Source organism: Phaseolus vulgaris, chromosome 6 (genome assembly GCF_051622355.1).
Source record: "Phaseolus vulgaris cultivar YP4 chromosome 6, ASM5162235v1, whole genome shotgun sequence".
Taxonomy (NCBI): domain Eukaryota; kingdom Viridiplantae; phylum Streptophyta; class Magnoliopsida; order Fabales; family Fabaceae; genus Phaseolus; species Phaseolus vulgaris.
Window position 1 is genome coordinate 172,011 of NC_143503.1, and position 23,391 is coordinate 195,401.

The 23,391-nt window shown below is 43.4% G+C and overlaps 2 protein-coding genes across 4 annotated transcripts; both read left to right on the forward strand.

Annotated features, from left to right (window-relative positions):
• Nucleotides 1-13,304: 13,304 nt before the first annotated feature.
• On the forward strand, nucleotides 13,305-18,072 carry LOC150026026 (uncharacterized). 3 transcript variants are annotated; one of them, XM_090303100.1, is made up of 6 exons: nucleotides 13,305-13,775; nucleotides 15,467-15,612; nucleotides 16,310-16,478; nucleotides 17,135-17,233; nucleotides 17,510-17,592; nucleotides 17,778-18,072. In XM_090303100.1, the coding sequence occupies exons 1-6, from the start codon at nucleotides 13,449-13,451 to the stop codon at nucleotides 17,902-17,904; spliced, it is 951 nt and encodes a 316-aa protein (XP_090159226.1). In that variant the 5' UTR covers nucleotides 13,305-13,448; the 3' UTR covers nucleotides 17,905-18,072. The 3 variants fall into 3 exon arrangements, with proteins under 3 accessions (XP_090159226.1, XP_090159227.1, XP_090159228.1); XM_090303102.1 differs by lacking the exon at nucleotides 15,467-15,612 and having other exon boundaries at nucleotides 13,429-13,775; XM_090303101.1 differs by lacking the exons at nucleotides 15,467-15,612; nucleotides 16,310-16,478 and having other exon boundaries at nucleotides 13,327-13,775.
• Nucleotides 17,845-20,838, forward strand: LOC150026027 (uncharacterized). The gene is made up of 2 exons (XM_090303099.1): nucleotides 17,845-17,984; nucleotides 18,496-20,838. The coding sequence occupies exon 2, from the start codon at nucleotides 18,496-18,498 to the stop codon at nucleotides 20,692-20,694; it is 2,199 nt and encodes a 732-aa protein (XP_090159225.1). The 5' UTR covers nucleotides 17,845-17,984; the 3' UTR covers nucleotides 20,695-20,838.
• The last annotated feature ends 2,553 nt before the right edge of the window (nucleotides 20,839-23,391 follow it).

Sequence of the window (23,391 nt, forward strand, 5' to 3'; positions counted from 1 at the left end):
GAACCTCTTGGCTTGTTGGAGGAGCTCGACCTCTACACAACCCAGTTGCACTTCTTGATTGATGGACCTTTTTTCAAGCCCCGCCATCTTGGCTTTGGATGCCTCAGCAGCCTCTTCCAGCTCAAAGACCCGAATTCGCACGGGCAGGATTCTTGCCTCCAGCTCCACAACCTCTTGGCACTTGACATGAAGTTGTTTAGAGAGATCCTTTTCAGAACGACGGAGGCAAGCCAACTCTTGCTTCGGTGCGGTCTCGCGAGCAACAAACTTATGAGCCAGCAGGGCCGTTTCTTCCTTAGTCTTGGCCCCTACCAGCGCCACCCTTGCTTCAAGCCTAGTTATGAGGGCATTGGAATGAGCAAGAAGAGCCCCAAAGTTGAAGCCCAACCTTTCCCTCGTGGCGGCCTCATCCGAGTCTACCGTCACCTCCAGTTGGAAGCCTCTGAGGGCATGTTGTAGGACAGTAGGCAGTTCGAGGGCAGGTGGAGTCACAGAGGCACTCGTCCCACCATCGAAGAGGTCAGGGAATGAGGGAGCGCTTGACGTTCGGTCACGGGGTGTTGTTGAGCGATCGACAGTAGAGGAATGGGAGGCTGTCGTCGTAGGCCTAAGCATCTTAGAGATTGGCCCCTCAGTGGAGTCCTCATCAGATTCGATCTCCACTACCTTTTCGCAAGAAAATAGAGAGGGAGACGGCAGCGGTGAGAGGAACCGCGACTGAGGGAGTAGGAGAGGGCGCGACAGTGGCAAAAGCGAGGGCGTGGGGGCTAGAGGTGCCCGCACCCCCAGACATCCCTCGACGGTGAGTCAGGATACCAACCAGCTTGGTCCGTTTCTCCTCATTCAGAACCATCCCTGGGTGCAAATTTCAGAATACAAGAGGTTGAGAAACACAGGGATAAAACATGTGAATGCACAGGGGTAAAGTGCGCAAATATAACAGTACGATAACAACAATCAGCTCCTCGAGGGTCCTGGGTTTCTTGAACCCTATCAAAGGAAACCCAGAAAAAAGGAATAGAGGATGATTGAAATGCAAAAAGTTAAACAGCCCCAGGCAGTTATCAGGCATCAAAATGAATAGATAAGTGCGATCAACAATCAAAGTTCGTACCTTTTGATCAGATAGGATGAAAGTTCTAGAGCTTGAAGGGAAAACGCGAGAGTGCTCGAGGAAGAAGAGGAAGCAATAGAAAGTGTTTCAAAGAATGATGGAACAATGATTGGACGCGCGCGTTTTTTAGCATTTAAAGTAAAACAAAGAAGCGTAAGCGACGTTAAGCCCTAGCCGTTGATCAAAACATGTGTGCGCAGTTAAGACAGGGCTCAGCAAGATGTCAGTTTGGTGCAGTATTCACGTCCTGTAATACAAAGCCACGTAGGTCACCAAAGGCAAGAACTTAGTCTCTTCGCTGAACAAGTTACAACTCGAGACTGGGGGGCTTGTGTACCGACCAGTCCTTGGGCATCGTTGACCACTGGTAATATTGGTGCCATGTAATCCGGGTCCCACGAGCGGTGTGGGCTAGTATCTCGCGAAGCACCTGCGCCAAGGAGCCAAAGAGTGGTCAGACATTGGTCACCAGGATGTACCACGTGCCACTAGACAGTGTGGAGAGGTCAGACATCGGGATCCGAACAACAGAACTGGGCCACGAGAGATGGATCCCAGACCACACACCAATTATCAGAAAGGGAGAAGCCTAGGTCACGAGAGTCCATGCGTGTAGAGTGGATGACGCGTTTATGCGTAACACAAGTATAGAGCCACTGGAAAGATATGACATGCGAGGGTCACGTTCCAGGGATGAGCTGTATACATGGCACATGAACAGCTAGGGCACTCCCAAAGGCGGGTGACCCCAGAGATCAGGTGCACGAGGAGGCACTCAGGTGATCACCCCGTCAGAGGTTGCACTCCAGTTAGGGAACCCACGCGCTAGGTTATCCTAAGAGTAGGGTAACAACAGTGTTGGGCCCACCCCCTCAGAAAGCCCATTTTGGGTAAAGTGGAAACCCTAGTTTCAGCCTATATAAAGGGAAGTAACAAACTTAGTAAGGTACGCTATTCATTTGCGCCGCTTAACACACACAGTGACAGTTACACAGTTTTGGTGTTTCCTAGCCCTAATACTAACTTGAGCATCAGAGTGCAAACGGCCTCTAGGGCGCCCTTTGTCTTTGTGTTTTCAGGCAAAAAGCATGTGTGAAGCGCATAGATTCAGGACGTGAGAGTGACGTAGACGCACAAAGGCATATTTGGTCAACCGACAGGAACAATGACCGTGTTTTTTATGATACTCACAGTGCTTGCTATGATCTGCCCTCTCAGGTGTTCTTGCTTTTCTTTGGGGTGGTATGATTTTTTCTGCCATTGCCTCCTGTAAAATTCTCGTTCTATTAGTATTCAATGGTGTATATTGTTGGAACTTTCAGCTTCAAAATTCCTCTTTTGCTCTCCTGGCCAAAGGTCCGCTTTCTCTTTCAACTCCACTTTTTGCACCTCCATCTACTCTTGCTTGATTACGAAATTCTCTTAGTTCTTCCATCTACATAAAATCCGATGCTCGTTGCCTTATTTTGTCAAGGTTAGTTGCCAACTTCTTACAAAAACTGTCGGCAAACGGTCCTGGTTTTAGTGTTGTTATCATGTGATGCATTGTGACTTCTGGACTAAGATTTTGAATACCCAAAGCCACCTTTCCAAATCGTTCCATGAACATTCTCAACGATTTTCCCTTCTCCTGCCTTATGTTTACCAATGCAATTAATGTTAAATGACGAGGCCGACTCACTACAAGAAAAACGTGAATTATATACGGATTATTACATACTGATCAAAATCCATATGTAAAATCAACATTACATACAGATTAAATTCCGTATGCAGTGAATGAGCTTTGAAACCAGGTTCCTTCACTAACCAAAGAAAATTTAACCACTACATTAAACAAATTCTTTAGTATTATTATGATATTTATTACACTTATTATTATTAACAATATTAAAAATATTAACAATATTAACAATCTTAACAATATTAACAATATTACAAATATTAATAATATTAACAATATTAATATTAATAATATGAATATAATATTAATAAATATTAATAATATAATAATATAAATATAATTTTTTTATTATTATTATTAATTATATTAATATGTATAAATTATATTAATGATAATAAGTATAATAAAAATGATAATATGACCAAAGAAATTGTCTGTTCTAGTGGTTAAGGGGGCTTGGGTTCAAGTTCTATGACTTCGGTTTGAAAAAATTAAAACAATCAATGCATAAATCTCTCGGAATAAAATTTACTCTACCTTACCTCTTAGGTTGATCCTCTATTTATAGGGTTTTCTTATTGGGCTTATACCTTATTTGGGTCTTTCTTTCTGCACCTCTTTATTATTTTATGCACATCCATTAATTTGGACTTTTATTGATTTGGGCTTTGTTACAGTGATTATATATATATATATGTTTATTTTATCTTTTCTATATATATATTTTTTGGTATAACTTTTCGGTATAGGTATTGTACCGTCCCGTCCACGGGCGTTGACCAGGGTCAAAGTCAAACATATAGTGGGACCCATCAAGGGGGCCCAGGGAGGAAAGTCAACAGGTTGACCGCTTGAGGCATCGACAGGTTGATGCGTCGATAGGATGAGGCATCGCCAGGTTGAGACATCAACGGTGTCACCCCCCGATACCCGCGGGTAGGAAAGATCGTGGAGGGGGCGACACCACAAGAGGCCACGGTACGGACGAGGAGGCCTCGGGCCCCGGTACCTCAGAATAGTAGTAAAGAGAAGAGAAAGGTGGCTCCAAGGTCATAGTTCTAGCACCAGTAGGGGTAACCTGACTCGTGAAGTACCCACTCCACCTCTGGGAAGCCCCTGGGGTAGATACGACCCATGAGAGGGCCACGCCCAGGGGCGAACCATGTGCATAGTACAAGAGGAAGGTAGATACAGTTCCAGGGTGAGTGACTAGAGGCTGGGGCGCATGAGTTGGCACCCAGAAAGTCACCCCTTGCGCCAGATGCACTTCGAGGAAGGAAGACTTACACGCTGAAATATCCCTAAGTTGGGTGACAGCGCTGTAAGGAGGTGCTTGATGTTTCTCGCTTGCTGACTTGATCGTCGGAGTGCAAACGGCCGCGAGGGCGCCCCTTTGTTCACTTCATTTCAGGTGCTCACGGCGGAGGAAGGTGGAGGAAGGCGGAGATCTGAGTTGAAGACGAAGGTGCCCTAGCTCGTGAGTTGGAGCCACGCACGAAGACTTTCCCGGTCAACCGGCGGGAACATTTGGCGCCCACCGTGGGGCCGATTTAAAACATCAGCTCCCACCTCAAGTGTGAGAGGTTTTGCAGTCGCAGTTTTCGAGATTAGGTTTCAAGAATCGTCCAAGATCCACAGTTCATCGCGAAGTTCAGTTCAGCTCACCGTTCGTTTGTGTTTTGTTGCTCGTAGTTTCCACCGATCGTTCTCCGTTTGAACTCAGTTTTCACCGGTTGTTCGTCAGTTCAGTTCGAGTTCCCATCGTTATCTTCATCTTCTTGAAAGTTTTAACCGTTCGTTCTTGAGTTTCACCAGGTTTTCACCGATCGTTTCCGATCTCGATCGATTCCACTGAAGAAGTTTGTTAGAACCGCCGTAACAGTTAGAAGAGTTCCAAGAAATCGTTGAAGATGAGGACCACCAGGCAAAGTTCGACGCGCGCTGAGAGTGGAGACATGACCATGCAGCAGGTCATGGATATGATGCAGGGATTGCAGGAGGCAATGGCGGCGTTGAAGGTTGAGCAAGAGCGCATTGAGGCGTCTCAGGCGAGAAATGAAGAGCTTTGTAGTACGAATGAGGAGGTGCGTCGCGGGTTGCGCAACAACTCAGGGCTACGTGATGCAGATGAGCGCGAGTGTTTCACTCCACCAAGGGAATTCTCCACGCCGTTCTCACAGTCAATTCTGGAGGCGGTAATTCCCAACACGTTTGTAGGTCCTAAGGTGACTTTCACGGGGATGGAGGACCCCGAAGCACATCTCACTGTGTTCCACACGCAGATGATGTTGGTAGGCGGCTCCGACGCCGTAAGATGCAAGCTCTTCATGAGCACTTTGACTGGGATGGCCATGGACTGGTTCATCAGCCTTTCGAATGGCCATATCACCTCCTTCGCGCAGCTTTCGCAGCTGTTTAGGGAGCAGTATCTAGCAAACAGGGCTCCACCACCAGTTTCGTATGAGTTGTTTGATGTAAAGCAGTACCAGGGTGAGACCCTCAAGGAGTACATCAATCGCTTTGGGGCGCAAGTGGTGAAGGTTGGCACCACAGAGGAGCCTATGATCGTCTACGCGTTTAGGAAAGGAATGTGCCCTGGACCTTTCTGTAAGTCGATCATACGAAGTCGCCCCAAGACCTTTGCTGAGATAAGGCGTCGCGCTGTGGAACACATCGCCACTGAGGGCAAAGTTTGCGAGAAGCGCACAAGTGTTGCACCCGCACGCCCGAGAGCACCATCGCGTGCACAACCCGCCAGGGTCAACGAGGCCACGACGGGAAGGAAGAATCAGGACAGAAGACGCCCATATGAGGCGAGGAGGCCTCAGGCAAGGGGGCGAGCAGAGGGGAACAGGCCGAAGGAAATAGGCAGAGAGAGAGAATCACAGAGTGCACACGAGTCTCGCTGAGATTCTTAGTTCTTAGTTCTTTGGTGGTTTTGCAAGGCTGACTTGAGCGTCAGAGTGCAATTGGCCGCTAGAGGCGCCGTTTGTTGTGTTTCGCAAGTTTGGTTGGAGTTCTTGTGGAGTGCTTGGAGCGTTCTTGCGGAAGACAGAGTTTGACGTGGCGAATCCTTCGACGTTCGAATCCCCTGCAGTGCACGGGGAGCAGTGCACGAGAATTATGTCAGAACTCCACGAGGGAGTGTGCGGGAGCCATGTGGGTGGTCGCGCCTTGGCCAGCAAAGTTCTCTGTGCGGGGTACTACTGGCCAACGCTGAAGGAAGACTGTGTGGGGTATGCTCAGCGTTGCAAGCAGTGCCAGCAACACGCAGATTGGCAGAAGGCGCCCCCTGGGGAGCTGAGGTCAATTCACAGCCCATGGCCGTTCCACACCTGGGGAATTGACATCTTGGGACCCTTCCCCTTGGCAGTAAGGCAGATCAAGTTTCTGATCGTCGCCATTGAGTATTTCACAAAGTGGGTAGAGGCAGAGCCGGTCGCGCAGATCACCGCTCACAAGGTTCAACAGTTCGTGTGGAAGAACATTGTGTGCCGTTTTGGAGTGCCCAAGCGTTTGGTTTCTGACAATGGCACCCAGTTTACGAGTCACCAACTGAAGAACCTGTGTGAAGAGATGGGGATACAGCAGGTGTTTGCCTTGGTGGAGCACCCCCAAATGAATGGGCAGGTAGAGTCGGCCAACCGAGTACTGCTCAGAGGGCTGAAAAGAAGGTTAGAGAAGGCCAAGTGAACGTGGGCAGAGGAGGTTCCCAGGATCGTGTGGGCCTATCACACCACTCCACAATCTAGCACCCATGAGACACCGTTCAGCTTGGTCTGTGGGTTTATGGTTTAGGGTTTAGGGTTTTAGTTGAATGTGTAAAGTAGTTGCGCTAGTATAAACAGTTTGAACAGTTCGGGGGGCACTCTTTTCCCTAAAAGAGGGTTTTAATGAGGCCACCCAATAAAAAAGAAGTTATCAGTATAAGAGTTTGCAAAGTTTTAGAGTTAAAATCCTCCTCGCCCCAGGCGCGAGCATGACAACCAGTTTAAAGTCCTCCTCACCCCAGGTGTGAGTGCAGGCAGCTAAGATTCGAAAAGCCAGGGGTGCTAGTAAGCCCAAGAAGGGAAAGGAAGGATTTCGAGAACGCCTTTACCCAAATGGCATAGCATCAATATTGGCGCAGTAGAACTCTTAGTCAAAACCCTTCTCACCCCAGGAGTGAGAAGGTGGAAGTACGACCCGATGTGTTAAGGGTTGATGACCTTGGGCAGGCAAGAGGGGTTACCGAGAAACACTTTTCTCCCCAAAATCGGGCATCATCCTTGACCGATCGGTGTAGGGGTCCTCTATGCACTTAGCGCTGGAGCGACAAGCAATCTAGAAAGATATAAGGTGGAGGAAGAGGCGCGATGACTGATGAGTGGGTGGTTGTAGCATTTTGATCGGTTATCGGTGGTTAGAGCGTTGTTTAAGAAGTTTTAGACAAGTTCTTACGCGATAGGCCTAAGCAACCAAAGCCACACCAGAACAGTTATCAAGTGTTGTTAGTCGTGATCAAAGTCAGAAGTAAAGAATTCAAGGTACAACGAAGGTTTGTGCCAAGTTCGAGCAGGTTAGCAGTTAATCGTGCATGGCAAGAGATAAAAACTAAGAGATACACAACAGAAGAAACAGTAAGACGAAAGTGGCATTTTATATATGCAATAAAATTTTTTACATCCAGAATTTATGTACAAAGGTATAGACAAAACAACAAAATGATCAAGGGCGAACTGAGAGCAGTCAGCCTCTGGGAAGATGCACTTAACTTGCTCGAGGGCCAAGTCAAATCCCTCAGCAAAGGTATCAGCAGCCTCTTCCCAAAGCTTGGTCTTCTCAGCCTCGAGCTCAGCCTTGTCGGTCTCGAGCACGACCTTCTCAGTGACAAGGGTGGCGATGGTGGACTCGACCTCCTTAAGCTTGGACCCCTGATCATTGGCACGCCTCTCGTTCGCTGCGAGAGCCTCCGCCAGATTCGCGATCTGTTGGCGCAGGAAGGCATTCTCAACTTCAAGCTGGATGGCCCTACCCGTGGTCTCGATCAGATCAGCGTCAAGAGCGGCAACGACGTCCCCCATCAACATCTCCGTCTTGATGGTTTCTTGGACTTGCAGGGCTCGCCCCCTCTTGGCTTCCTCCACCATGTCCCTCAGCAGCTCGTTGGCGCTCTGCAGGGCCTCGTAGTCGCTTTGAAGCGACTCCTTTTGGTTGACCAGCTCGCCCATCTTTCCCTCCAGTTTCTCGATGCGGCGATGCTGGGTAGAGAACTCTAGAGAGAGCACCAGTTGACGGGCCAGGTGAAGGTCCACCTCGCTCCCACTCCATTTGACCAGCTCGCGGTTCTGGAGTAGTTGCCTGGTCAGCTGGATGACCCTGGTGAGCCCCTCGGTGCTGGAACCCGAGGCTCGGTGGGAACTCTCACAACCTCCCTCGGTCGTGGCGGCAGAGGCTTGAGGAGGTGGTGAGCTCGAGGGGTGAGAGGTTCCCTCCGAGCGAGCAGCCCCGCTCCCAGCAGTTTGTGATGGCAGGGTGAGGGGTCGGCTGGCTGGGGGCGGGGAAGGAAGTGGTGTAGGGGAAGGAAGAGGGGCTGGAGAAGGAAGGCACATAGGAGAAACCTGTGCTGGAGGGGTTGGGGAGGCATCGCCCTCAGCGCCCTCAGCCCCCCTCCTTCTTCGTTGAACTAAAGGAGACCCCGAGCTCTCCTCCTCAATAGATACGACGGTGGTGGGAGCCTTCACCAACCTTTTCCTTTTCTTCTCACCCCTAGTCTCGGGGCCTTCAGCTGGCACGACCGAGATGGGGGAGGCAGAGATAGGTTCGGAGGTGGCCTCAGTCCCCGTGGACGACCCGACAACTCGTTGGCTCTTGGCTAGCGTGATCAGCTTTTGTCGTCATTCTTTGTTGAAAGTCATATCTGCACCAGTTAAACATGGCAAAGGGTTAGTACACAAAGAAGCCAAGAAAGCAAGCAAGGTGCAAAAGAGTGAATTAAGCTAATCAGCTCAGTGGTAGCATGCAGAGAAAGGGTTAACGTGTGTAAGTATGGCAAGTTGAAGGGAAGGGGAGAGTGCAAACCAATGTATTTTTTAAGCATTTATGCATCAAACTCGTGCTTGATGAGGGTGGAGAAGTCATATCTGCACCAGTTAAACATGGCAAAGGGTTAGTACACAAAGAAGCCAAGAAAGCAAGCAAGGTGCAAAAGAGTGAATTAAGCTAATCAGCTCAGTGGTAGCATGCAGAGAGGGGGTTAACGTGTGCAAGTATGGCAAGTTGAAGGGAAGGGGAGAGTGCAAACCAATGTATTTTTTAAGCATTTCTGCTTCGAACTCATGCTTGATGAGGGTGGAGGAGCCGAACTTAGCGCCTAAGCTCGGGAGTAGGTCGCACAGCTCGCGCTCGTAAGGTGCCATAGCGTCCAAGCCGCGAGGTTTTTTGAACTCTACTTTGGGAACCCAGTAGAGTGGGAAGCCCTCAAGTAGAGTCGGGCTATGATCGTTGGAGGTGATCATGTAGAACCTACCCTTCCAGTCCTTGAAGGATTGTTGGTATAGGCCCAAGATCACTCTCCCTGTCACGCCGTTCGGGCTCACCCATGACCGATAGCCTGGGTTCTTGGCCTCAAAGAAGTGGAGGAAGACGTCGGTTGAGGGAGGGTGGCCGAAGTGGTTGCAGGGAATCTCAAACGCTCAGAAGAAGGCCCAAGCGTTTGGATGGAGTTGGCAGGGAGCCACGTTCAGCTCGGTGAGGAGGTCCTTCTCAAAGAAGGTGAAGGGGAGGCGGAGGCACAATCTCTTGAAGATGGCGGAGTAGATGAAGGTGAAGGGCACTCCGTTGTTGGCCCTGTCGTCCACGCATATTGGCATGCCTCGAGGGGGAATGCGCACGTTCAAGTGTGAGTCGTCCTCCCTGTCAAGGGCGCAGGTGGGTTCGTCGGTATCGCTGCTCAGTAAGTTGGTGAGATGGTCGTCAGGGAGTTGTGTAGACGTCTCGGCGAGCAGGTGGAGGGGAGCCCACTGGTACACCCGCGCGTAGTCGTGCTGAGGAGGCGCCGCTTGAGGGTGCGCACTCGTTGAGGGGGGGCGCTCTCGTCGAGGGCAGTGGTGGTGCACTTGCGGAAGGCTGTGCACCGGAGGAGGAAGCGAGACGCGCGGTGGTTTTTGTGCGAGCCATTGCTCAGTAGCTACAATGGAGAAAGAAAAGAAGGAGTGAGGGACCAATGAAAAACATGGTTCAACGAAAAACAAGAGGAAGGTGAGGAGAACGGAAATGCTATGGTTTGAAGGGAGTGGAGAAGCGAAAGCGACGAAGAAGAAGAAGTGAAAACACAGAAAAACCAGAAGAAACACTGGTACAGTGCAGGGAAAGGGAAAACAACCCACAACGTATGCATAGTGCAGTTATTGGATGATGCAATTGGTAGAAAGTATGCAGATATGCCATAGATGGAGAAAAGGGGTACCTTTTGATGATCGCAAGTGGTTTCTGAAAGCTTGAGGTTGGGGAAGACGAATCGCAAAGAGGGAGTTCGAGAGTTTCAGAGAAGAGTGTTGGAGAAGGTGATGGAACAATGGAGGTGCGTAAGTTTTTGAATATGAGAAGCGCAAACGACGTTTCATGCTAGACCGTTGATGCGTACACGTGTCGCAAGATTAATGAAGGAAGGCGTAACGTCACTTAAAACACAACACGTGATGTGGCACGTGACGTGGCATCACTTGCCGCGTGGCCATTGAGGACGATCGCTTAGTCTCTTCGCTGAAAACAAGTATACAGCTCGAGACTGGGGGGCTTGTGATCCGGTCGGTCATCGGTAGTCGATGACATCAGCAACAGATAGCCACGTGGACCATTCTTAGTGGGACACGTGGGCCAGGGAAGCAGATGTGTTATTGAGAGGGTCACCCAGGGGTGATCGGTGGTCAGAGAGGATGCGCGATCAGCGCCTAGATAAGCGCCATGAAGCAGAAGGCGTGGCGCTATGGGGCACCAATTGGTCATCTGGGGTGAGTGATGATCGTTGAGTCTTCGTGTCACGCGTAGTTAAGCTGGAAACGAAGGGTGATTCCCAGCGAGGGCGTTGCACATGAGCCTGGTGTGGCAGAGTATTAGAGAAAGGAGAAGTTATGTGCTTTGTAGTGTCGTGCACGAGAGTGGCCTAAGAGAGCTAGTAGGCAATCGGTGATTGGTGCTCTCTTAACCCATAACGTGCATGGAGCAAAGCAGAGGTGATCGTTCACACAGTAGGTGATGCCTAGTGCGTGCGCTTAGCCAAGCCACACTTGGTATTCGCACTGAGGTTGCACGAGCACCTAGTGAAAGAAACACGCTAAGTTACTTCATACACGAATAACTTAGGCGCGCAACAGAGTATATAAAGGCATTCCGCGCTCATACAAAAAGAGGTAAGATTCATTCTTGCAAGTTACTAGTTTACACAGAGAGAGAGAGAGAATCACAGAGTGCACACGAGTCTCGCTGAGATTCTTAGTTCTTAGTTCTTTGGTGGTTTTGCAAGGCTGACTTGAGCGTCGGAGTGCAATCGGCCGCTAGAGGCGCCGTTTGTTGTGTTTTGCAGGTTTGCTTGGAGTTCTTGTGGAGTGCTTGGAGCGTTCTTGCGGAAGACAGAGTTTGACGTGGCGAATCCTTCGACGTTCGAATCCCCTGCAAGATAAAAAACGAATGAGCATTCGACAATAGAAATAGTAGAGGGAAAATACCTGGTATGGTAGCCGATTGAAAAGAAGAAGTGTAAAGGAAGCTTTTTGTAAGAAAGGTTAGAAAGCGCAAGAGTTTTGAAGAGTGAAGGTTACGTGAAGGGTAAGAGAAGAGAAGAGGGTTTAGAGAAATGAAACAGTGAAGTAGGGTGAGGTTTCGAGCGTGAACTTATTCGAATAAGGGAATGCCAAGCGGCAATGTTTTCCCACCATTTATGAAGACACCACGTGTACGCTCTGGATTAAGTGTGGTGAGACGTCACCTCAGAAACGCTTCATGTACCGCGCCTCACCTACCCGCTGGGGAAACTGTCGTGTCAGCCGCCAAAGTGCTAGAAAGCCTTTTCGCCTAGTCAAGCTCAGCTCGTGTCTGGGGCTTGTGTACTGGACAGGAGTGCTCGGGACCTCGGTCCAAGTATTTGGGTATGGTCAGCTCGGCTTTGGGCCCAAAAGTGGGTCATAGACTCGACCCAGTTTCGTTGGTAAGCTCAATGGAAAATAATTAAAATAGAGAAAATAATGAGTTTGGTCATATATTAATATAAAGTTGTTAGTTAAATATATATGTCGATATATATTAAGTTGTTAGAATAGAATATATATGAATACATGCACAAAACTGTTAGTTAAATATACGCATAAAGTTGTTGGTTGAATATATAAAGTTGTTAAATAAGTAGAGAGCACCCAAGAATAAATGTGCACGAGATTCTCTTATGTTGTTAGCACCGTGAGTAAAGATGTCCATGGACAGAATATTTTTCTATTGTTAGCACCCAAACATGAAAGGTGCATGTGAGTAGGTGATTTTATGTTATTATTTTATGCTTTCAGTAGAGATTATATTCTCGTGAGTGAAAATTGTTAGAGGAATAACTATAAAAGGGGTTTGAGACCCCCGGTAAAGGTATGTTGTTTTTTAGTGAAATTGACTATTATTTTGTATGATTTCATTGACTTGATTTGACTTGATCGTCAGAGTGTGATCAACAGGTAGAATCCCCTCTATCTCAGCGAAGCGTTGTTCCAGTGTAAAAAAAAAAAAACAGATTAAAAGCGGAACTTGCACATCTAATTAATACAGGTGAACCGACAAGAACATTTAGTGATTTACACTTTTAGAATACATGTTATTTATTTTCATAAAAACAATATACTATTGTTATTATTTTATTCTACCAACATTTTTTTTACATTCTTCAAGATCGATGTAGAGGATGGAAGTTTGGTAAAGACATAAGTGGGAATTTTTGTAAGTTTAGAACTTCTACTTATATATTTTTTTCATAATATATTATTTCACTTATAATGTGGTTCTACTACTAACCAATGTCATATCTAATCGCTAAACTTTTATTCTATTAATACATATTTTACGTTAGTTGTTTGGTTATACTTAATATATTTGAATAGTGAGTGACATCATTTTTATTTACAAAAATATCCTAATTAATTTTTGCATTATGGTCATAGTTATGCTGATATAAACTTTTAAATTGCATGAGTTTTCATCCAATGATACTGCAACTTTATTATTTGATTCTTCAAGCAGAATATTTTGTAATAATACTAAATTATTATCTATGAATTGCTGATACATATTAAAAATATTTTAAATCTAATTAAATTTTATAAAATTAGTTTATAATCACTTGTATATTATTATGAAACATCTTTTATCTCTTACGAAATATTTTTATGTCGACTTGTGATTCCAACATTTTACTTATAATCCTTGTTCGTACGTACTCTTATTCCTGTTATGAAAAAGTAAATATTTACAACTCAATATATTTAGCTAATTAAAGATTACATGATCTAGCAGGGTGAGTGAAATGTTGATAAAATTGTCTCTTTCTAAGGAGACAGAGAGAGGGCGAGATAAAAGATGCAAGCACTAAAACATACATATGGTCGTCGGAATAGCCAGCCGGACCCATAAGACAACATGTTGTTGGCTCAACCTATTTTCTTCTCTCCCAACTTTCCTACTCTCACCAAGAAAACAAATTTGAGAGCTTCACTTCAACCCCACAAGAATTTTCCTCCTCTCAGAGTTTCACCAATGCCAAAACCACTTGGTGTGAGAACCAGAACCAAAACCCTTTTGGTTCCGTTTCAGAAAAAGGGTGGTGTCCAAATCTGCCATAGCTTGAAGAAAGAGAGTGAGGTTGGTGGAAATGATGGAAGAGACTGGACAACCTCCTTTTTGCTCTTTCTCTTGTGGGCAGCACTCATCTACTATGTCTTCTTTCTCACCCCAAACCAGACCCCGGTATGTTCCTCCCTATTCTTTCCAATTTGGAATATGCTAATCATCATATGATGTATTTTCGAACCAAGATTTCCAGATGGATAGGATATTCATATGTATATCACTTGTGATTTGAATACATCAGTTCATTTGAGAATCAAAAATAATTTGTAGAGGAAATAGAATCTTAACCTCAACAGCAAAACCTTCTAATATTATTTGAGAATCAAAATTATAGTCATAACCCACAAAAGGATTTTTGTTAGAATCGTTAGCAAAAATAAGGCTCATTGAGCTGAGGGAAACTAGTGGCAGGTATAAGAAGATTCAACAATGTTAGAGTCCCTCATGAACTAAAATAGGAAACTCAGTGGGGTTTTAAGTGATTAGGCTCTTTTACTAATATACTTGTTTTTTGGGTTGGTTTCTCATTTGTGCTTAAGTAATAAAATGTCCACATCTTTTGTTTTTCAATATCTAAACTCTAGTTTTTTTTAGTGTAATGAGGAGGCATACGTGTGTGTTTTTTTTCAATTTCCATTTCTCTAGTTTTTTTGGTGAATGAGATATGTGGGTGTTCTTTTTTAATTTCCGATTCTCTAGCTTTTTTTTTTGTTTAGTGTAGTAGTGAAAAGTACCGGAAAAAGACTAGAGTGGACACAATGAAGGACTGAAGTAAAGGTTTTTGGAGTAGATAGTTACAACATCAGGGGTAGATAGAGTCGATGGTAAAAGTTTGAGAATTTAATTAGAAAACACTGATGCACTGTCATCAAATCATAAATTGTTTATATGTTAAAGGATTGTAATAATTACTTGCTGATCAAAATTCTTCGAAGTATGAATCATTGGGTAGTTACAAACTTGTCTTATATGACACTTGTAATCGGATGACAATATAAAGACTATTTACAGAGTCTCAGTGCATAGACAATACTCCGGTGTGATTTCTAATTGTTTGACTGTCTAAGTTCAATCTTGACAGCAACATTGTATCAAAATTAAACTCAAGTAACATTACGATATTTGATATGATTACATCCATTGTGTGTTATCACTTTGGTTTGGAGATTGGTTGAGTTTGTGGTTTGGAAGGTCTTTCCTGCAATTTCAGTAACCATGATTCAATTGCAAGTGCAGTTTAAAACCATGGTTTGGAGCATGTGTTCTATTTGGCTCAGTAGAAAAAGTAAATGGTGTTATTATCTGTGTTCTTCCAAATTAAGATAACAATCATTATTGAGCCACGAACGCTTCCAAAGTTCTTTATGTTCACCACAAAAGAATGAAAATATATGACATTACACTGGTCAAATCAATTATTTGGCCAGCCTCTTTTATGCTAGTGTAGGCCTAGACTGTGTAGGATGTTTAAGGATTCAATATACTCTTTGGTCCTCTAATAAGAGCAGAAAAGTATTCAGTGGCACCCAGAGTCATTTTAAGGTAGATAGTTACACCTCCTCATTTTTGTGAAATTACAATTACTGTATTAAATTTTTATTTTTTTGCAGCCTTAAATTTATATATTGACCCCGCAGTTGAGTAAAAGACTCGTATATTGATGTAAGAGTATGTGATTATACTGTATGCACTCACCAGTCCAGGGTCTTGGATTCATCACAGAATGTAGCCTTTGCAGTTTCTATCTCCCTGTGCCTTTATTTTTCCTTTCCTTTTGTTTTAACCTGTGAGATTTTATTTTCATTCAGTCAAGGGACTCATATTTCCTTAAAAAACTCCTGAATCTGAAAGGGGATGATGGCTTCAGAATGAATGAAGTGTTGGTATCATTGTGGTATATAATGGGCTTGTGGCCATTGGTATATAGCATGCTCTTGCTTCCTACAGGAAGAAGGTACTTCCCTTTTGGTATATATAGTTGTCCAACATAAATAATATATTTCTTCTATCAGATTTCAAGCCACTCATAAACCTCTACCTTTTAGTTGAGTTGTGTTGTGAAAATTTTTAGTTCTAGGAATTAAGCTTGACTTAAGAACACAATGAAAGGAGGGGACCTTACGGAAGAAACTTTTCATTTAACATTTTAAGCTTATATAAATTCTTAATATCGTTCACTAGAATTGGTAAAAGAAAAATAAAAAGAAAATACAGCAAATCAAATCACGTGATTAATATCAGGAAGCACCATGTTGTACGAAATCTTTTATGTATCATACTGTTCAATGTCATATGACTTAAAACATCTATTTTAAGCCTAATTCAACCTTACAAAATCAACTTGTATTATAGAGTTTGCATCCACTTATATATATATATATACTAGAATTTGATCATATTTTTAGTCGATGTGAGATTTTCAACCATTTGAGATTCAATATATGATACAAATTGTTGCCTAGTTGAATCATACAACAAAATTTGTGAACCAACATTTTTGAATTAATTTGTAAATACATATTTTATTAAGCCTTGTCACCCTCCCTTGTGCCGGGATAAATACAATAATTTTTTGTTTTCTTCTGTATATGTCCTATTTGACTTGACAATGCCTGAAGCTGATTTCATATCTTCCATTTGTTGTTCTACAGTTCAAAAAACAGTATTCCTGTATGGCCCTTCCTGATACTTTCCTGTTTTGGTGGTGCATATGCACTTCTTCCTTATTTTGTACTTTGGAAACCACCAGCACCCCCTGTTGAAGAAACTCAGCTTAAAACATGGCCCTTGAATTTTCTGGAATCAAAAGTAACTGCATCGGTAATGCTCATCTAAAACTCATCTTGCAAAGTTGTTCAAGTGAAGTTATAGTATTCTGAACAATGATTGCATAGTTAGGTGATTTTGCATGATCATAAGAAAAAACACCCCATTTGCAATCACATGCTTATCTTTGGAGAAAACCTTAAAATGCAGTGTACATTTGAGTTATAAAATGATTAAAAAATGCCATGGAAGAGGTTGCCTCATAGTATTCTATATAAAAACATCATACTTGTATGTCATAAACAAACACACACAACCTGCAGGATACATTGGTGTAGTGAAAGAAAAATATTTGGAAGGTTTTTATATTAAACTATTTTTTGCCTTAATATTTGATGGAATCAATCTATTTTTAACTTTTTGGTTTCCTCTTCCCATTCTTTTCATTCTTGAACTTACCTGCACTATATGAATTTGGAAACGTATCAAATCGATTTACGATGAAACTGAACCATGATGGTTTGGAATAGTTTACAAAAGGCCCTCTATTAATCCTCATTGAAAATCTCTCTTCCTAAACATTCTACGCATGCCCCTATTACGAAAGATCATGGGATAGGCTTATGGACAAATGTATGGCATAATCTCAGTAGTCTCTTCTTTTTAATTCATTGTATTGGAGGATGTAACTTACCGAACTTGCACATTAGATATCACTTGTTGCAGGAGTAGCCATCATAATTTATGCTGGTTTAGCAGGACAAGATATGTGGAAAGAATTTTATCAGTACTTCAGGGAAAGCAAATTTGTAAGTTCGTACTCAGCATTTCAAAAAGTTGGCATTTCTATTCATTGTATTCATTACATAAGCATGAGATGAGCAATGCCATAGACTTTTCCAATCTTGTCATCATGATCTTTGCTAAATGATATGCTAATGTAAATTCAACAATTTCTAGTCTACTAGGCCAAGTTTATGACTAGATTAGAATGCTGGTCTTATACTTCATGTCCATGATTTACACTGTCCATTTTTCATAAAATTGGAAATGTTAGGTGCTAAGGTTGGGTTTCCATGTTGCAGATTCATATTACCTCCATTGATTTTATTGTACTTTCCACATTTGCACCGTTCTGGGTTTACAATGACATGACGGCGCGGAAATGGTACATTACTTGCCATATAAGTTTTTAGTTCAATGTTGAGATTAGAGTCAACACAACGATGTGTTTTTGCATTCACCTATTTTGATTAAAAAAAATGTGTGGGAAAACCTTAAACTGCAGTTATTGTGGAATGGAGGGAGTAAAAGACAATGTAGCATATATTTTAACGCTAATCCAATTTGCAGGTTTGACAAAGGTTCTTGGCTTCTTCCCATATCATTGATACCATTTTTAGGGCCTGGTTTATACCTTCTCCTGCGGCCATCATTATCAACAGTGGCCATTTCGCAGACTCCTGTTGAACCAGAGTGAGTGAAATTCCATGTGATGACTGCCATGCCAACCAATACAAGTGAACACTCTCTAAGCATAGTTATACTCACTCGCATGAGGTACTGATTAATTATATTATAGATCAATTATTATCTTGTAATTGATTAATATCTTATATATTATTATGTTAGAGGAGATTAAGCCTAACAACATGCTCTATAATCTCTAATCTATATTTATCAATTACGTAATAATCACCGAGAGATAGAGTTTAACATATCACACTTTATCTTCAATTTACTATTTGGTTACAAGAACTTAGACATCACCTAATATGATAAAAGATATCACATATCCCACTAAAACATAAGAACTCGTAAGTCTATATAATATTTTGAATGTCTCAAATTTCATCACTAACAATTTAGAATATGCAACTTCAATCATGTGCACTATTAATGATCTAACTTATTAATTTTGCGGTTTTTAAAGAACATTGATGGATGTGAGATATTACTGAAAATTTTAGGATGATATGCTAATACTAATACTTCTATATTGGTCTTTACAAAATTCAACGTCAAATTGGATACATTGAATTCCATCAATTAACGTTTATATAGAAAGCAGATGGTGGGAGGGCCGTTCGGCTACGGGAGGTCACGAAGGCCGCAACAATCATTCAACAATGTCACAACTTTCTTTTTCTCGAACTTCCCAGACAACTATGGTGAATATGATATGGTAAAAGTGTTCCAACGCTGGGCAAGGGTGAAAGAGGTTTTTATCTCTCGTAGAATGAATAGGTGGGGGAGAAGATATGGGTTCGTCAGGCTGTTCAACGTGGCGAATGTTCGGAGGCTCGAAAGGGAGATGGACCAAGCGTGGGTTGGCAACATGAAGCTATACGTTAACATTCCGCGTTACAGAAGATCTGATCTGGTGCACACAGAGGTTCCACTCAGAGGAAAGGGAGTGCAATCTGAATGCAGTAACATGGAAGAAAGGAACGGTCACAAGTTCAAACTCAGAGAAGGGAACAAGAAGGAGGAGGGAAGGTATTATAAGGGAAAGGAAAGAAAGGAGTGGAGAGAGGTCAACAAAAATCAATCTTATGCGGACGTGGTGAAAAAAGATTCGCTAAACGTATGGAAGGGCCCTATTTTTGAAACAAAGCAACAAACTCTTCCTTGGTTGAACAATAGTGCAGTAGGCTTTTTCTCTGGAGAGCTGAGCTACAATCAGGTGTGTGAGGAGTTTATCTTGGGAGGGATGAACATGGTAAAAGTGAGATATCTGGGGGACAACATGGCTCTCATAACACCCAACCAGGGAATTAGAGTAGAGGATATCATTCGAACCAATAAGCAATGGTTTGAGAGTGTGTTTGAGGCGGTAGAACCATGGACCGATGCACATGTAGCAGGACATAAAATTATCTGGGTTAGGTGTTACGGGCTTCCTATTTCCTTGTGGAATAAGGACTGCTTTTCGAAAGTTGTTGGTGAAGTAGCATCCTTGGTGGAGGTTGACAAAGCAACGGAAAACTGGGAGAACTTGGAGTATGCCAGACTTCAGGTTCGTATTCCCAAAACGTGTAGTGTGAAACTAGCGAAGGAAATGAAGATTAATGGTCAAATCCTAAACATTTACATGGAGGAAGAGCAATCAGTTTTCTTCGGAGGCAAATGTAAGTGTAAGTACAATTTCTTCGAATCCTCAGATAGCATCACTTCTTCGGAATCGTTTGTGGAGGGAACAATTTGGTCGGAAAAGAGTGTTGAAGAAGAGGGCAGGCCAGGAGAGGCGGCGCTGCGGTGGTCGGAGAAGCTAGCGGAAGATGGGCAAGGAAATATCCCTAATAAGACAAAAGAACAGTTTGAAGAGGAAGGGGAAATGCTACAAAATCTGGAGCAGGTAGAAGGTAACAGTGCTTACACGAATAAGGCAAAAGCGATGCAGGCAGAATTTGTAGAGGCAGAGGTAGGGGAGTCAGCTTTTTCGGTATCCCACATGGTTAACATTGCATGTAAAAGCAATTCTGTCCAAGTAGCACTGACCAACTTTCTTGTAGCTTTAGAGGCCTCAAATTGTAGTAAAACAAATATGTATGTAAATCATGAGGAGTGCAGGGATGAGGCCCAACAAGAAAGTCAAACCGAGCCCAAGTGGAATGAAGCTGGTCAGGAATTGGTTGTTGCTACTTCAGCCCAATCAAAATCAGGCCCACTTCGTGTGAAGACTGAAAGGACGCGAGTGGATGACATGGACTCATCTTTAGTTACCAAAGGTGATAGGAGCGTAAAAAACAAAGGGTCAAGGGGGAGAGAGGGTGACGTCGAACGAGCAGGAAAGGAGTCTGTGCAGGGGGAGGTGTGTTGTGAACAATCATTTTGCGGTGAAGGTTCTAATCAAAAGGGCAACGATAATCACGGTGTTCAGCTTGCGAATTTGGGCGAAGAATTGGGAGCAGAGGTGTCCAATAAAGCATCCTCTTTTATTCAGAGAAGGAGCAGAGGTTTGTGGGAATTGGGAGAAACAAGCAGGCTAATGCAAGGAAGAACAAATCACCAAGCAGAAGGCACCTTGGAGGGCAGTTCCTCAAATTCAAAGGTCAGTAAAATTCCAAATGTAGTTTTTTGCAACAGCAGATGTAGGAAGGAAGACAAAGAGGAAGAAACATCTGACTTGTGGGAGGTGGGCAAAAATCTAGGGGTTGCTTGTCGTAAGGATGAGGTTAATGTCGTAGAGGAATTTGAAAGAATGGAGTCAAGAGATCTTGAGACAATGAAGAAACATCATGAGGGGAACACAAGGGGTTACATATGATCATTGTAAGTCTGAATATAAGAGGGGTAGGAGGAGGAATCAAGGCTAAATACTTGAAAATTTTGATTTTGAAGGAGGGGGTGGAAATGGCATGCCTACAAGAAACCAAAATAACTTTGTTCTCGAATGCTCGTTGCTTTGCTTTGTGGGGAAATAATGAAGTGGGTTGGATACACAACGATGGAGTAGGAGGGGCGGGAAGTCTACTAGTAATGTGGTATAAACAGTTCTTTGTATATGAAAGGCATGTGGAGGGAAGCGGTTTTATTGCGATCTTTGGCCAACATGTGAATTCTAGACTAAAATGTGCGGTGGTCAATGTATATGCAGCATGCAACATGAGTGACAAGAAGAAGTTATGGGAGGAATTATCAAGCGTGAAAAACACTAATCCGGGTTGGGCTTGGTGTTTCTGTGGGGACTTCAATGCGGTCAGGTCTGCAGGTGAAAGGAAAGGTGTAGGGGAAAGGGGAAGCCAAAAGAGCGAGATCAAAGGATTCAATAGTTTTATAGAAAGTAATCTTCTAGTGGAACTACCATTAGTGGGAAAGAAGTTTACATGGTTCAAAGCTAATGGCACATCAAAAAGCAGATTAGATAGAGTATTGGTGTCGGACGAATGGCTGCAAAAATGGCCTATGGGAAAGCAATACATCCAGCCGAGAGAAGTGTCAGACCACTGTGCAATAGTGGTGAAATGTGTCTCAAAGGATTGGGGACCTAGACCTTTTAGATCGTTGGATGCTTGGCTCATGGACCCAGGATTCAAAGATTTAGTTAAAGCTTTGTGGAACTCATATACGGTTCAAGGTGATCATATAACAGTGCTAAAAGACAAGCTGAAAATCCTCAAGTGCGACCTCAAAGAGTGGAATAGAGATGTATTCGGTCACTTGATCACAGAGAGAAAAAGGGTGTTATTTGAAATTGATAACCTTGATAATCAAGACGATGGAACTGAATTTGAAGATCAGGGAAGGATGAAGAGACTGGACCTAATAGGACAGTTAAATGTTTTAAATAAGAAGACTGAATCTTTGTATAGGCAGAAAGCTAGGACAAGCTGGTCCAAATATGGGGATGCCAACACCAAATTTTATCATGCCACATTAAGATGGAGACGTATGAAGAATGAGGTGAAAGGAGTACATGTGGGGGACCAGTGGTGCGAAGAACCCGAGGTTGTAAGGAGGGAAGCAAAAAGATTGTTTGAAGAAAGATTTGCAGCCAAACATGACTTCGGGGTCAGGTTAGACAATGTACAGTTTAAAAAGTTATCTGTGGAAGAAAGTGTGAGTATTATATCTATAGCTACGAAAGAAGAGATTAAGGAAGCCGTGTGGTCATGTGAGGGATCCAAAAGCCCAGGCCCGGACGGGTACAACTTTAATTTTGTTAAACATAATTGGGAGGTTCTTAAACAAGATATTATTGCAGCAGTGCACCTTTTCCAAGCTTCTGGATGCCTTCCCAAGGGAAGTAATGCATCATTCATAGCACTTGTGCCTAAAGTGAGGGATCCGACATCCCTTGAGCAATTTAGACCTATATCTCTTGTGGGAATGCTTTACAAAATCATTGCTAAAGTTCTGTCATGTCGAATGAAGAAGGTGTTGCCCTTGGTTGTCGATGAATGCCAAGCTGCCTTCCTGAGAGATAGAGAGCTACTCGATAGTGTTTTAGTAGCTAATGAGATCATTGAGGAATTGAGGAGGGGTAGGAGGAGGGGCTTGTGCTTCAAAATAGATTATGAGAAGGCGTTTGATTCAGTAAGTTGGGCGTTTCTTTTTGACATGCTGCAAAAGTTGGGATTTCATAGAAGATGGATTATGTGGATGAGAGGTTGTTTGGAATCTGCAACAGTATCAGTGTTGGTTAATGGTAGTCCTACTGAGGAGTTCAAAGTTTCGAGAGGTCTAAGGCAAGGAGATCCCCTAGCACCCTTTTTGTTTATTGTGGCTGCTGAAGGGTTATCTGGGTTGGTTAGGCAGGCGCTCAGAGTCAATTTGCTTACAGGAATAAAGGTTGGAAGAGAGAAGGTCGAGACATGTATGCTACAATTCGCGGATGACACAATTTTCTTTTGTGAAGATCTATATTCCAATGTCATTACCATAAAAGCAATTCTCAGATGCTTTGAACTAGCGTCAGGATTGAAAGTAAATTTTCACAAGTCAAAGTTGACCGGAATTAATGTCGGAGAGCAGACTCTTGAAGTTTATGCAAATAGCCTACATTGCACTCTTATGAAGATACCCTTTAAATACCTGGGGTTGGAGATAGGAGGAAATCCAAGGAGGAAGAAGTACTGGGAGATGATAATAGAAAAGTTAAACACAAAACTTAGTGCTTGGAAGGGGAGGTTTCTATCTATGGCTGGCAGAATTTGCTTAATTAAATCGGTTTTTACGTCATTACCGTTGTATTATCTATCTTTTTTCAAGGCACTAGAAATGGTTTGTGAGAGTATTATACGAATCCAAAGAAGATTTCTCTGGGATGGGGAAAGGAGAATAGGCCAATACCGTGGGTGAGTTGGGACAAAATTTGCAGACCACTAGAGGAAGGAGGGCTGGGAATCAAAGACATCAGGAAATTCAACGCAGCACTTTTAGCAAAATGGAAATGGAGGCTTATGAGTGAAGAAAAAGGCGTGTGGAAAGATATTTTGTTGTCTAAGTATGGTATGGATTCAAA